The sequence below is a fragment of the Balaenoptera musculus genome, chromosome 19 (assembly GCF_009873245.2).
Source record: "Balaenoptera musculus isolate JJ_BM4_2016_0621 chromosome 19, mBalMus1.pri.v3, whole genome shotgun sequence".
Classification (NCBI taxonomy): domain Eukaryota; kingdom Metazoa; phylum Chordata; class Mammalia; order Artiodactyla; family Balaenopteridae; genus Balaenoptera; species Balaenoptera musculus.
The window spans coordinates 49,951,069-49,966,642 of NC_045803.1; the positions used below are offsets into that span (position 1 = coordinate 49,951,069).

A 15,574-nucleotide genomic window follows, 5' to 3' on the forward strand; every position below is an offset into this window, starting at 1 on the left:
ACGACTAAGAAAGACAAAGACCTGGAAAAAAAGACATAAAAAGAGCTGAAGGCATAAGGAAGGAGGGCACACAGACACACGGAGACATAAACATCGGAAGAGAGACAGAGATGCAGACGCAAAGAGCCATCCAGACACAGAGAGAGAAAGAGGCTCAGAGACAAGGAGTCGCAGGCAGAGACATTCAGAGCAAAGAAGGAGAATCCAGAGCAGGCCTGTCCACATCTGCGCTCACCCTCACACTAAATTTGTCGTCTAGGACCGCCTGATGCAACCCAGGAAAAGAAGATCGGATCATCCGGACCGCGCACTCCTCTAAGCTAGCTTAGACACCCTCCAGGGGGCGGATCCCAGCGGCGGGCATCTTGCCCTACCCTCGTCCAGCCAGTGGTGGCGCTCAGAGGCCGCAGGGGCATTTTCCTCAACCAACGAGGTCTCAGAAGGCTCCCAAAGCCTCGCCCACAAGCACCACAGTTAGGCCTGGGCTCCTAATCTGCATGGCTCCGCCCACAGAGCCCTATCTTCGGAAGTGAGGTCAGCTCGGCCTTTTGCCGGTCTGGGCAGGCCCTGGTCAGCCTACACATTGCCTTCGCAAACTCACCCCTCTGCGCCATGAGCATGTCCACGGCTCGCGCTTGCCTTTTTCCAGAGGCCGCTAAGCCCTTCGCCTGCCTGAATACCCAGACACCCACGAATACTTCCTACATCTGAGAGGCCCGCCTCTCGCCTTAGAAGCTGAGTCCCATAGGCTGGCCAGCCTGCGCACGGCACTCCGATTGGAAGCGGCGACTTTCCATCAATCATTTTCTCTCTGTCAGACTCCACTCCACCCTCATGCCCCTGCCTTTCCTGGTGGACAAAGGAGGGTGAAGTTGCCTCAATTCTGGCGAGCACGTCTATACACCGGGCACGGGCATCTATCATGACCTAGGCTGCGAACCTCCTCCAGTGAAGAGAGGCATAGGCTCGAACCTTCGATTGGGTCCACAGAGATGTCAGTCAAGGGATAGGCGGGTGCAATAGCAATCCGACGCACAGTATTGGTGGAGATACGAAGCAGACGGAAAGGGGGCGGAACGGTCGGAGGGGATCGGCTTCGCTTGATTGGGCCATAAAGGAGGCAGTGCCGCCCTCCGTACTCCGGATTGGCTGAACGTGAGCCGCGCCCCCCTCACGCCTGCAACCTTGGGTACGAGAAGTGGCCCGGACTCGCCCCCGTTAGCCGCTGGTGCGGGCGCGGTGGGAACGAGGGCAGAAGGGGCTCTGGGTTCCGGGTCAGATCCGACGTAGATCCGGGAGTGGCGCGCACCTTCTCTACGGTGAGGGAACACGAGTGGGCTGCGGGAGAGAGGGGTCCGGCGCCCAGCGAGCGAATAAAGCTCCGCAACCGGAAGTGTCTTCAGAGCCGCGTCGCACCCGGAAGTGTGTCAAGAGAGCAGCCACACCCGGAAGTGTGATGCTTCCGCGGCTACGGGAAGTAATGGTACCTGGCCAATTGAGATACGGAGTTAAAACAGGTGTCTATATATCTTTATTTCCAGAGGCTCGGTAGAGCCTTCCTTTTCGGAAAGTGTCGGAGGTTGCAAGTATGTGGTCGTGTTTTTGAATGTCTCATCCTGTTGAAACGCGAGGGGAAACGAGCCCCAGGAGTGTGTACAAAGAGGCCAGGTTCAGTAACAGCTTTTAAGAAGTTTCTTTTGCTGTGGGTCACTCTCCATTCCCCTCCCCCCACAGGGATGTGCAGATGGAGGCCGGAGGAGGCACTGCTGCCCCAGCCCCCGGGGACGCGGAGGACTTGGAGGAGATGCGGTTCCCCAGTGAGGAGGCTAGAGACGGTGGAGGGATTTGCAGGGACCTACCCGGTACTGGAGATGCGAGCGTGGAGAAAACAGGTATGCATTCCCTTCACTGGGGTCTTGGATGGAATCCCTAGGGGGTGTTATTGTTGGGGGAGGTCCATGGGGGACAAGAGGGGAGCCCTTTGGGACTCGGGGAAGTAGTTTAAACCATAGCTTGGGTCAGTGGGAAGTCATTGTGTACTCACGTTGTAGTTTAAATCATTGAGGAGTGAAAAAGAAATCAGTGGATGTCAATGGATGTTCACTGGGGAGTTGGTAAGAATTTAGGTAATTGAAGAATCAGAAAGGGATCCGTTGAGGTTAGAGAAGGGCACTGGGGATTTAGGATGTTTAGGTCAGTGAATGACCAAAAAAAAGTTAATAGGGTCAAAGGGGGACTATATAGAAGTCAGTCCCCTTTTGACCCCTTTGGGGTCTTTAAATCATTGAGGTGGGAAAGGGGATCAGTGGGGGCCAGTGGGCGCTCAGAGTATTTACATCATTGAGGAGTTGATGGTAGTTGTTGGAGGGAGTCTTTAAGGAACCAGATCTTAGTGGACGTTAATGATGATCATTGATGGGGAGACAGTGGACATCAATGAAATTATCTGGAGAGTCAGAGGACCAGTAGGAAAATCTTTGAAGACTCTGGTGTATGTGTAAAGGTATAGCGTGGAGGGTCAGCGGAAGTCATTGCGGAATGAGTGCTCATTGACCACTTTGGAATTAGTGGATGTTAATGGGGTCATTGGGAAGGATCAGTACACATCACTGAAAATCAGTAATTGGGGGGGGGGCGTCTTTGAGAACTTGTTGGCAAGTATTGGGAGTAGGTATTTGGGGACTGTCAATGAGAAAATGAGGGAATATGAGGTCATTGGGATTTTATGAGGAAAGTATTGATACATAGTTGCCAGTGGATAACACTGGTTGTCACTGGGGATCAGTGGACATCAATTACAATAAATGGGAGGGTAGTCAGTAGAGGGCAATGAAATTGTGGATTTCATTGGTGAATGTTAATGATGGTCATGGTGAAGGGCAATAGAGGTCATTAAAGTCCTGTGTGTTAGTGGATGTTACGGTGGTTATTGTAGGGTGGGGAGTGGACATCAGTGAGAATAAAGGGGAGTCATATCAATGAGAATAAAAGTCAGGGGAGTCAGTGGAGGTCATTTGAAGTCTTGGATGTTAGTGGAGGTTAATGGTGGTCATTCTTGGGAATGCAGTGGACATGGAGTAGATTAAATTGTGGGTCGGGGCAGTCATTGAAGGTCATTGAAGACCCAGGTATTAGTGACGTTAATGTGGGGTCATTGGAATGTTAGTGAACAGCAGTGGGAATGAATAGGGGGTGAGGGGCGTCCTAAAGATCTGGATGTTAGTGGATAATCATGGCAGAATTTGGATTAGTGATCATCACCAAGACTGGGAGTCAATGGGGTCATTAGGATCAGTGGACATCAGTGAGAATAAATAAGCGGTTAGGGTAGTGAGGGGCACATTCAAAGACACAGATGTTAATAGACATAATGGTAGCTATTGAGGGGTGAGTAGATACCAGGAAAATAAATGAGGGGTCAGAGATTAATAGGGGAATCATTGAAGATGAAGATACTGATAATCATTCAGAGGCAGAGGGGTGCTTTGAAGACTTGGGAATGGCAGTTATTGAAAGGGGAATAGTTAGTCTGTAGGGATATAAAGGGTTCAGTAATGACAGTGAGATGGGATTACTGGAGTTTTAGGGGGATCGTTGAAACCTAAGTGTTAGTGGATGTCATTGAGGGGCAGAGGAGACAGCTGGACGTCTGTGTCAGCAGCAGGGGGTCATTGCAGGGCTGGTAGGGATTTGGTGGGTCTGTGGGCATATGGGGTTAGTGGGAGTCCACGGGCAGATGACTCACCAGGGCCTCCCTTTCAGGATCCGAGACCAAGGACCAGCCACCCGGCCTGCTGCTCCAGCCCGAGGCTCCGTCATGCACCTATGGGCTCTGGGGTCCGGGAGCCTCTGAGAACAGTCCCGTGGGTGGCCCTGAGAGTGGCTCAGGGGGCCAGGGCGGGGACCCCAGTGACGAGGACTGGCGCAGCAAGCGGAAGCACGTATTCGTGCTGAGTGAGGCCGGCAAGCCCATCTACTCGCGGTACGGTAGCGTGGAGGCATTGTCGACTACCATGGGTGTGATGACAGCCCTCGTGTCCTTCGTGCAGAGTGCAGGAGATGCCATTCGCGCCATCTATGCTGGTGAGCAAAGGGGCAGGAGGCCGAACAGGTGACAGTGACTGGGGCTATGGCTGTCTGTCTGGCAGTAGGTCTTTCTGGCTGGCTGGCTGCCTGGGGGACTATCCAGCTAGTTAGGAGTGAGTCAGTGTGTGTTGAGGCTGGCCAGGCGTCTGTCTGTCCAAGGGGTCTGTCTGTTGGCCCTGCTGGGTTCTGAGTGATTAACTCACTGGGATCTAAGTAACTGGCTGGATATTTCCTTCTTGCCTGAGAGGGTGAGTTTGGAGGCTGTGTGGCTGAGTTGGTGTCTTTCTAGCTCTGTTAGTCCTTGCCGCATCTTCCTCACTCCATGCTGTGTGCCTGATTCCCTGACCATCCCATCGTGTCTCTGCAAATGTCCAAACTCCCCCAGTTTGTCCTTACCTTAGTGCTGTGTCCCTAGAGTGACCGTGTGGGCTTGCACCAGGAGTGTATGCCTTCCGGGGAGGGGTGGAAGAGTCCCACCTGACCCCGTCTTGTCACACTGACGCATCTCTACCCCCTGCCCCTTCCCTCCCCCAGAGGACCACAAGCTGGTGTTCCTACAGCAGGGCCCACTGCTGCTGGTGGCCGTGTCAAGGACTCCTCAGTCAGCAGCCCAGCTGCGGGGGGAGCTCATGGCCGTGCACGCACAGATCGTGAGCACCCTGACGCGCGCCAGCGTGGCCCGCATCTTCGCGCGCAAGCAGAACTACGACCTCCGCCGCCTGCTGGCCGGCTCGGAGCGCACTCTAGACCGGCTTCTGGACAGTGTGGAGCGGGACCCGGGTGCCCTGCTGCTGGGCGCCGTGCGCTGCGTCCCTCTCGCTCGCCCGCTGCGGGACGCGCTGGGTGCGCTGCTCCGACGTTGCACGGCGCCTGGCCTGGCCCTCTCGGTGCTGGCGGTTGGCGGTCGCCTGGTGACAGCAGCCCAGGAGCGGACTGTGCTGGCCGAGTGCCGGCTGGACCCAGCCGACCTGCAGTTGCTGCTGGACTGGGTGGGGGCACCGGCCTTTGCGGCGGGCGAGGCCTGGGCGCCTGTGTGCCTGCCCCGCTTCAACCCCGATGGTTTCTTCTATGCCTACGTGGCCCGCCTGGACGCCATGCCTGTCTGCCTGCTGCTGCTCGGCACCGACCCCGAGGCCTTCCACGACATGGCCACCTGCCGGCGCCTGGTCGAGGACGGCATGCACTCCCTTGGGGCCATGCGCACCCTCAGGGAGGCTGCCAGCTTCTCCAGCACCCCATCGGCCAGTGCCTCGGCCTACAGTGTGCAGGCTGTGGAGGCCGCCGGCCTCCGGCACTTCCTCTATAAGCCGCTGGACATCCCCGACCATCACCGCCAGCTGCCCCAGTTTACCAGGTGGGCCCCTACCCTGCGGGCAAGTGGCCCGGTGGGAAGGCTTATCTAACTGGAAGGTTCGGCAACTCATAGCCATGAGTCTGGCGAGAGAGCCAGCCATGCTCTAGAGAGATGCAATAGAATGGGCCTGCCCGGTGCGGGAGGCTCAGCCAACAACCTCGAGAAACCCCCTGTTCTAATGGAGAGGAGGGCCCCAGGACTCAAGGAGTCCCCGAGTTTGATGGGGAGCTTCGGCCCTGAGAAGCCTCCAGTCTAATGGGGGAGGCTCAGCTCCTAACTTAACTGAACTCCCTAGACTGAGGGGAGATAGGCCAGCCAAGAAAGCCGTAGACTGACCTTGTCCCCCACCCCCGTCCATCACTGCAGCCCCGAGCTGGAGGCCCCGTACAGCAGAGAGGAGGAGCGACAGCGCCTGTCCGACCTGTACCACCGCCTGCACGCGCGCCTCCATAACACCTCGCGGCCCCTGCGCCTCATTTACCACGTGGCTGAGAAGGAGACGCTGCTGGCCTGGGTGAGTTGAGTGGGGGGCTCTGAAGGAGTTAATTGCCCCACTTCAAGCCTTCTTTCCCTCCCCTGTATCCCCTCCAGCTGTGACGGCCTCCTTCAGGTGCACCACGCCTTGGCCTGGGCTGCGGTCTTGCCTCCAGAAGTGTCCTGGCCACTCCGTGTGTCTGTGAAACCCAGCAGCTGCAGTGTCCAGAACCTTTAGTTCCATCATTCTGTTGACCGTTCCCTCGGTCAACAGTAACCATCTGGTAAATACCAGAGAAACAACCAGTAGAGAGTCTGGTGGTTTTTTGGGTTTTTTTCCGGAAAAACAAATTTATTTTTAAAATTTTAAAATTAGTGAAAACATTTAAAATGTTCTAAGTAGCAATAACTGTCTCTATCAGACAATACAAATGTGAAAATTGCTAGTAGAAATATGAAAAGACGCATACTGTTTCAGGTAAAATTGAAATACAAAGTTTTATGAATTTCATTCAATAACGTGTTTCCAGATATTAGGATCTTCTGCCATCATGTGGAAATTTTTGAAATTACACTTACACAAAAAATTTCTGTATCTGACTGGAGTATTGCAGTCAATACTAGAAGGAATAAATGAATCCAGTTGTAAACGAGGTAAATATTCTTAAAATTCAGTGAAAATTACCGTGCACAGTTGCTCCTAGTTTCTGTCTTCTTCCAGAGAGAAGATGGTGTTCATTGTAGCTTAAGGAAACTGCATGACAGACACTCAACTTCTTTTTCTGTTTCCAAGATTCTTAGCAGTTATGCCTAGGGCTCTCCCAGTTCATGATCTTAAATTTCTTAAATACTTTTTAATTATTATCTCTTTCCATTCTTAGGCACTTAAAACACAAAAGTGCCAAATCTGAATTTGTTCTTCACATCAAACAGAAATTAAGTTTTCTTCTTTTTAGACACATGCATTGACACTTGTAGACAAGCCAGCAGTCTGCAGTAGAGTGTCCACTGGTTAGCCACCAGCAGAGTGTCTCTGACTTTCAAGAGGCCCCGTTATCCACCATCACTGTGCTCGCCGATTTCCCATGAGCCCCGCCCACGTGTCTGCAGGTACCAGTTGAGCTTTGACTCCATGAGTGCCCAGCACTCTTGAACACTACAGGCTTGGTCCCCTGCTGTGCCTTCCACCTGGGGTATCCTTCCCTGGGGTCTCTTCAGGGCTCCTGTCCTCACTTCCTATGGGTCTATTCAAGGTCAGCTTCAGGGAGTTTGGTCACGTGACTCCACTGGAAATGGCACTTTCCCCTAGATTCTGCTGTTTAGTACATATTTATTAAACCATTTATTTGCATGCCTGTTATGTATCAGGCATTGTTCTAGGCTGAGAATTTTATTTAATTTAAAAAAATTTCTTTAGCTTTCATTTTCAAGCAATTTTAGACTTACAAAGAAGTTGCAAAAAGTTACTTTAAATAGGTCCTTCATGTAGTTTCTCCAGATGTTAACATAACCACAGGAACTCATTAAATCAGGGAATTAACATCAGTACAATCACATCTTATCCACAGACTTCATTCAGACTTCACCACTTGTCCCGCTAATGTCCTTTTACTGGTCCAGAATCCAGTCCAGGATCACATATTAGATTTATTTATTGTGTCTCCCTAGTCTCGTTTATTCTGGAACATTTCCTCAGTCTTATTTTTGTCTTTTATGACTTGGGCACTTTTAGAAAGTACCAGCCAGTTAGTTTGTAGAATGTCCCTCAACTTGGGTTTTTCTAATATTTTTATCAAGACTAAATTGAGGTCATGCATTTTGGGCAAGCATATCACAGAAGTGATGTTGTGTCCTTTTCTGCTTCATATCAGGAGGACCACAATGTCACTGTGTCCCATTGATGATGTTAACTTCGATGACTTCATTAAGGTGGTATCTGCCAGGTTTCTCCACTTTAAAGTTGTTTTTTGCCCTTTGTAATTAGTAAATATCTTGTGGTGATTATGTCAGTGTTCTCTTTTTCACCATATTTTCATCCACTGATTTTAATATCCATTAATGATTTTTGCCTTTGACAGTTGTTTCTCTGGTATTTACCAGATGGTTACTTTTCTAACTCCATCATAACTTCATTTATTGGTTGAGATTCTACTGCATGGAAGAACTTTCCCTGCTCCTATTTATTTGTTGAATTTTGAATTTTATATTATGGAATTTTCTTGAATTCAGTGGGCTAAAATCTTTTCCTTTCATTTATTTTTGTGCTCAAATTGTCTCTGAGTTAGCCAGCAGGAGCCATGATTTAGCCAGACTGGCCCCTGTATCTTTTTGACACATCTGCATGACTGCTGAAACACATCTTACTTTCTGGCACAAGATATTCCAAGCTCATTTTGTACGTTCTCTGTGCCAGTCCTGAAATTGGCCATCTATCCAATGAGCCCTTGTACCTTTCAGTGGAGGATGGTATTTCAAAAACAAGATCTGGTAGGCCCAGGATTTTAAATCGGGTGGTCAGGAAATGACATCCACGTGGAAGGGGAGGTCACAGGTCGTGTGGGTGTCTCCAGGAACAGTACACCTGGCAGAGGGAAAGGACTGTGCAAATGCCATGAGGTGAGGCTGAGCCTGGTTATGTTTGAGGAACAGCAAGGAGAGGCTAGAGTGGCTGGAACAGAGAGAGTGAGGGGGAGAGCAGAGAGAGGTGATGTGGAAAGGTGCTGGTGACCTGGTCAGGTTAAGCCTCTCAGGTTGGTGTGAAGATTAAATTGAGTTAATCCTCCTATTCTGCCCAGGCTACAGATGATAGAAACAGGTGTGTGGAGCTTAGAACAGGACTTCGTATACAACCATCGCTCATTAAATGTTAAGCACTGTCGTCATCCCCAGTGCACAGACGAGTGAACTGAGGTCCAGAGAGTGTACATACACACACACACACAGCCAGCATCACCCAGCTGAAGCCACCAGCTCTCGCTGATCCCTTGGCCCACTCGTGATACAATAGCGTCAGCTTACCCGCTTTAGCCCAGTGACCAGGCAGCGCCAAGGAGGAGCTACTGCCAGGTGCACCTTCCAAACAGGACGGGTATGGGGCTAGGGTGGGGTGGACAGCACCGGGCATGGCCAGCTCCGGTCCAGCTGACCCTGTCTCCTCTCAAACCCCCAGGTGACCTCCAAATTTGAGCTGTACACCTGCCTCAGCCCCCTGGTGACCAAGGCAGGTGCCATCCTCGTAGTGACCAAACTCCTGCGTTGGGTGAAGAAAGAGGAGGATCGTCTCTTCATTCGTTACCCACCCAAGTACTCCACACCCCCAGCAGCCCCAGCTGCCTCCACGGACCAAGCTTCCCATAACGGCCTGTTTACTGCACCTTGAGAGGCAGAGCTCCCAGACTGGGCCGTGTGGGCCGGGGGGTGGCGGGGGTGGGGTTGCTGGTGGTGGTGTCTGTGGCAGGTCCCTGTCTCCCCGGGCAGTGGAGCAAGATCTGGGGGGCTGCCCACACATGAGAGATGGGTGACGGCGTGACGGCACACAGGTGAGCCGGCTGCTTCCCCGGCCCCCTCCTGCCCCTCCACCTCTGGGGAAATCCTTAGGACGCCCTCTTCCCCTCCCTCTGCCACGCCTCCTTCACTTGCATGATGTTCCAGCCTCTGTCAGGGACCGTCTCCTCCAGTCCTGGCCACCACACCCTCTGTCCTGCAAAAGGGGTCTGCCTCCCGCATGGGATCTCAGCCCTGAGGGTCCAGGGCTGGCCAGGGTCTCCTTGGGTGGCCCACGGGGGTTCTGGAGTTGGAACGCAGGACCAGCCTGTGCCCAGAAACGGCCTGAAGATATTTTAAAGAAAAAAACTGCACATAAAAAGCCTAAAACCGATCCCCATAAGGACATTCCTTTGCGCTTCATGTACTTCATCTTTACCCAGTCAAAAATGACCCCCATCAGTGTTGGCTGCTGCTAACATTAATAAGATGGTCTCTAGCGTCTGCCTGGCTGTGTAACCTGGGGCAAAGCACCTGACTTCACATGGTGGCTGAGATCCAGAATTTTTACATAGATCCACTTACCTTCCACGGCTCATTCTACTCACTCATGAAATGCAGATACCTAACCTCTCATAGGCTGTTAAGCGAGGATGCGTGAACGAAAAGGGACTCAACGCTTGCGTACCACCACACGGCGCATGGACATTTGTCCCAGACTTGCACAACCTGCACAACACAAGCATCCTAGAGAGGGAGCTAGCGACACCTGCCTGTAATTTCCATGCGTGCACGCAGCACTCACTCGCCAATGACCAAGACCCTAGTTTTGCCCTTCTTTTCTCTAACCTGGAGTTGCAGGCCACCACGCGTGCGCGCCAACTGTCGCTCGGGGGCTCTGGGCTGTCCCCTCCCGGGAGCGGAAAGCCCATCGCTCCTCACCCTGGTCAACGGACGTACAGAGACGCACTAGGCGCCTGCGCTCTGCACAGCGTATCCGCCCTCGCGTGATTTTTTTTTTTTTTTAAACCAATCATCGTCCAAAGCGTAGGCGCGCCAGTCGTGCGTGCGTTGGAAAATGGCGGGGAAGTTGGAGCCTTCGGAAGTGGCGCCGCTGGAAGTCCTTGAGGAGGATGAAGGTAGTGAGGGCAAGTGGGCCTCTGGCGGCTAGGGTAGAAGGAAGGGAGGCTTCGTCCCCTTACAATAATGAAATATTGATAGCAGTACTTAAAGAAGAAAAATTGTAAGCCTTTTATAAAAAGAAAAAAATGCTCTTCAACAAAGTGCAGATAAATAACATGTATATTCTCAGCAGCTCGGTTAACTGTTGTCAACTTTATTGGCTATAGTGCTTGTTTATTTTAAAGTAAACAATAGACTAAATACTTCAGTATGCATCTCTTCAAACAAAAGAGGGGTGGATGGTCTCACAGAACCCACTCAACTGCTGCCATAGCTAAGAAAATTAACAGTAATTCCCCAATATCATCATTTCACACCCAGCCCATATCACACTTTGCATGGACTCTTAAATCTTAATTGTGAATGGCCACTCCCACAGACGGCTTCTTTGGAGAAAATTCTCCAGGGCATTTTGTTGATATTGACACCCTACACCCCAGTGAGAGGAAACACAAAATTTTCCTAGAGGGAGTTGGAAATTTAAGTCTAGCCAAAAGAAGAAAATCTCCCAAGACAATGATCCTCTGTTAGCCACTAGCATTTTTTTTAATTATAGAAATTTTCAAAATGTACCAAAGCACAGAAAATAGCATGATGAATGCCCATGTACCCATCACTCTGTATCAACTGTTTCGACTCTTGGCCCTCCTTTCATTTATCTCTGACCACCTTTCCTACACACTCTTTAAACCATCATATTAATAAACACATTGGATTGCATCTTTCCAGATATATCTATGCAGATGACAACAATAATTATGCACTTGTATATTGTCTCTCTTAGGATGTGAGCTTCATGAGAACAGACCGTTTATTGCCGTTTCCCCAGCACCTGAAACAATGCCTGCTTGGCATATAGTAGGTGCTCAGTAATTTTTTTACTGCATGAATAATGAAATAACTAACACTGAGAGCTCTCTTAGATTTTGGCCTCACGTTGAGTGCAAGCTTTCAACAAGAAATAAGACAGATGCCAATAAATCTTCCTTATTAAGCACTTAGTATAGCTGCCACTATGCTTAAAAAAAAAAAAAAGACTATTATTATCAAATTTTTTTTTAAAAAGGAAGTTATGGTTAATTTCACCAGCAATGGAGAAAGTTGAAAAGCATATCAAGTTACCATTTCTAACCCATCAAAATTAGCTTTAGAAATGTATATCTGGTATTTTCCTATCTCCAGTCACCATGCTTGGTAATCTTAGAATACACAGATGTGTGGACCAAGCAGGGTCATTGGAATGTTGCTGATGGAAGCGAAACACAGGAGCAATCACGGAAATGACTAAATTTAGGTATATCCATGCGTTATGGAATGCCTGTATAATGGACATTTTTTCTTAAGAGACAGGAAAAAATAATTAAATTCCAATTTAATTTTATTAATTAAAATTAAAAGGAGAAGATGGTGATTCATTAACAGACAGTGAGATTCAAAAGAGATCATATGCTTACGAGAGAAAAGCAAGTTGGGATTAAAAAAAAGAAAAAAAAAAAAAGAAGAAGAGGCAGTTCAACTACAGCCCTATGTGTGCTGCTTAGAAAAATGTCTGAAGGCTAAAGGCCTAACTGGTGCCTCTCAACAAGGGACTTGGATTTTGGGGACTGTGTAGAGGTGGAAGCATTTTTGTAATTTTTTAAAAAGGAAAATGTAAGTAGTGCTAAATAATATGAAAATATAAGAGGAAAAATGCTGAATGGCATCTGAGGATCATACATTAATGTTGGTCAATATTAACATCTCTGTTTTGATGGTTATACTGCAGTTACCTGGTAGAGTCCCCTTATAAATAGCAAATATATACTGGAATATTAAGAAATAATGGGTCATGATGCCTGCAATTTATGTGCAGTAATGCTCACAAATGGGAAATCTGATACAAGGGCAAATAGCACTGTGGCCTGTTTCTACAACTTTTATGTATTCAATACATCTGAAATTATTTCAAAATAAAGTGTTTCAAAGGGGTTCATGCTCTATAGGCTTTGTTTTGTCACATTGATTTTTTAAAACTTTTGTCAAGATGTTAGCTGGACTATTTGCAAGATTTACTGATCATCTGTGATCTTACTGCGTGACTAGGACTAGGAATGCAGAGGATCATGTGGTAGTTCTATTTTTAGTTTTTTAAGGAACCTCCGTACTGTTCTCCTTAGTGGCTGTACCAATTTACATTCCCATCAACAGTGTAGGAGGATTCCTTTTTCTCCACACCCTCTCCAGCATTTATTGTTTGTAGATTTTTGGATGACGGTCATTCTGACTGGTGTGAGGTGATACCTCATTATAGTTTTGATTTGCATTTCTCTGATAGTGATGTTGAGCATCTTTTTGTGTGCTTTTTGGCCATCTGTATGTCTTCTTTGGAGAAATGTCTGTTTAGATCTTCTGCCCTTTTTTGATTGTGTTTTTTTTTTTTTAATATTGTGCTGCATGAGCTGTTTGTATATTTTGGAGATTAATCCCTTGTCAGTTGTTTCATTTACAAATATTTTCTCCCATTCTGAGGGCATATACCAGAGAAAACCATAATTCTAAAAGATACATGTGCCCCAATGTTCACTATTTACAATAGCTAGGACATGGAAGCAACCTAAATGTCCATCAGCAGAAAAGTGGATAAAGAAGATGTGGTACATATATAAAATGGAATATTAGCCATAAAAAAGGACAAAATAATGCCATTTGCAGCAACAGGGATGGACCTAGAGATTGTGATACTGAGTGAAGTAAGTCAGACACAGAAAGACAAATATTGTATGATATTGCTTATATGTGGAATCTTTAAAAAAGGGTACAAATGGGTACAAATTTACAAAACAGAAGTAGAGTCATGGATGTAGAAAACAAACTTATGGTTACCAGGGGATAAGGGTGGGAGGAGGGATAAACTGGGAGATTGGGGTTGACATATACACACTACTATATATAAAATAGATAACTAATAAGAACCTGCTGTATAGCACAGGAAAGTCTACTCTATACTCTGTAGTGGCCTATATGGGAAAAGAATCTTAAAAAAAAAAAAGAGTGGATATATGTATATGTATAACTGATTCACTTTGCTGTACACCTGAAACTAACACAATGTTGTAAATCAGCTATACTGCAATAAAAAAATAAATGCAGTGGAGAGGAAAAACACAGATGGAGCTTTCACAGAAATGGTTCAACAAGCCAGCTGTGAAAGACATATGGGGACAACCAGGGGAAACCATATATGTTGTGGGCATTTTATGATATAAATGATCCGATGATTAGTGATGATTGCTAATCTTGTCGGTGTGACTATAGGATTGGACTCATCTAAGAAAATGTCTTCTAGTAGTTGAGACATTCTTTTTTTTTTAGTTGAGACTCAATGAAGTATCTAGGGATGAAATGTCATGAAGTCTGGGGCGTGCTTGAAAATACTTTAGCACAAGAAAAACATAGCTGAAGCAAATATGCTTTTTTTCGGCTGAAGCAAATATTAATGATTGTCAGATCTGGACAATGAGTAAACTGGAGTCCATCATGGTATCCTCTCTACTTTCATGTGCGTTTGGAAATTTTCGTAATATTAAAAACAAAACAAGTAATCACAAATATCTCCCTTCGTTATTAAAATAGATTTAATTTTTTTTGTTTCATTCCAAATATTAAGAGTATTTAAAGAACTTAAAAGTCTCCAGAGGAGACATACCAACCAATGCTACCAGAGAAAAGCAATGAGATGTATGCAAAATTAAATTAATACATACCAATTTGTAAAAGATCTCAGGCAAGACAAAAAGATGTAAAGAAAGTGAACATATCACCAAACATTTCAACAAAATTTAATAAGCTTAGGTCAAGAAACCCTGATTTTTTTTTTCCCCCGAGGCTCGTGGGATCTTAGTTTCCTGATCAGGGATCAAACCCAGGTTCCGGCAGTGAAAGAGCTGAGTCCTAACCACTGGACCTCCAGGGAATTCCCAAGAACCCCTGATTTACAACATGAGTTTTAATGGCTGCAAAGAATTTTATCCTCTGAATGTGCTGTAGTCAACTAAGGTATCTTTAAGTTGCTTCTGTCGTTTAAGGTTATGAACAATGGAACAATCTTGCCCACCATCCTTAATTATTTCCTTAAAATGTCTAGAGGTGGAATTTCTGATCCAGAGGAGTTGAGTAAGTTTTTAATATTTACTACCAGAAAGTTTGAAATAAAATGCTGTTTTTGCCTATCCCATTGGCAAAAGTGACAAAGGTTGAAGTTTCCTTTTTTTTTTTTTTTCCGGTTGGGATTGAGGGGAGCAGAATCCTTCACAGGTGGTGTTATGTTCTTCCATCAGGAGGCTTATAATATCCAGTTGTCTTTCGTGGATGTTAGCAGCCATTAGTAAACCATTTCCTAGACCCATCATTTCTTTAAGAATTTGCAAATTGTGGCCTATAGTGATTTTAAAGAAATTCATATGAAATTGTTCTGTCCTACTGCATTGCTTAAAACTTCATACTGATTTTGAACAGCAGTAGCAGCAAAAGTGCATCGCCTTCTCTCACACCTGAATTTCATTAAAGGGATGTCTGTGGTGTTCTTTGACCTCTCAGGAAGAAATGGCCATTAGGGGGTCCTGATTCATCTAGCACACACCATCAACCCTAGAGAGACACAAGACGGGGTCCTGGGATTTCCTTGGTGGTCCAGTGGTTAGGATTCCATACTTTCACTGCCAAGGGTCTGGGTTCAATCCCTGGTCAAGGAACTAAAATTCCACAAACCGTGTGGTGCAGCCAAAAAAAAAAAAAAGGACAGGGGTCCTGCAGGGACCCTGCTCTGGCTGGAAAGCTGCTCCTCAGCCTATCTTTGGTTCAGCCCAGGGGTGTCCTCAGAACCCAGTGAGGCTTTCTTCCTCCCTGCCCAGATTAGCTTGGACCTTTCCTCAGTCCCCTCTCACTGTCACTGGATGCTGTAATTCGGATTTTCATCTCCACAGGTGAGACCAAGTCTTCAAAGAAGACTGAAGAGTT

At 47.4% G+C, this 15,574-nt stretch overlaps 1 protein-coding gene across 6 annotated transcripts; it reads left to right on the plus strand.

The window, feature by feature from the left end:
• Window positions 1–579: 579 nt before the first annotated feature.
• On the plus strand, window positions 580–15,560 carry MON1B (MON1 homolog B, secretory trafficking associated). 6 transcript variants are annotated; one of them, XR_005017474.1, is made up of 8 exons: window positions 580–1,319; window positions 1,735–1,892; window positions 3,763–4,083; window positions 4,621–5,440; window positions 5,807–5,954; window positions 9,084–10,536; window positions 11,364–11,437; window positions 15,541–15,560. XR_005017474.1 is itself a non-coding variant. In XM_036833810.1 (6 exons), exons 2-6 carry the CDS (start codon window positions 1,745–1,747, stop codon window positions 9,291–9,293), a joined length of 1,647 nt encoding a protein of 548 aa, XP_036689705.1. In that variant the 5' UTR covers window positions 580–1,319; window positions 1,735–1,744; the 3' UTR covers window positions 9,294–12,556. The 6 variants fall into 6 exon arrangements, 3 of the variants coding, with proteins under 3 accessions (XP_036689705.1, XP_036689707.1, XP_036689706.1); XR_005017473.1 differs by lacking the exon at window positions 15,541–15,560 and having other exon boundaries at window positions 11,364–12,556; XR_005017476.1 differs by lacking the exon at window positions 15,541–15,560 and having other exon boundaries at window positions 9,084–9,453; window positions 11,364–12,556.
• Window positions 15,561–15,574: the final 14 nt, after the last annotated feature.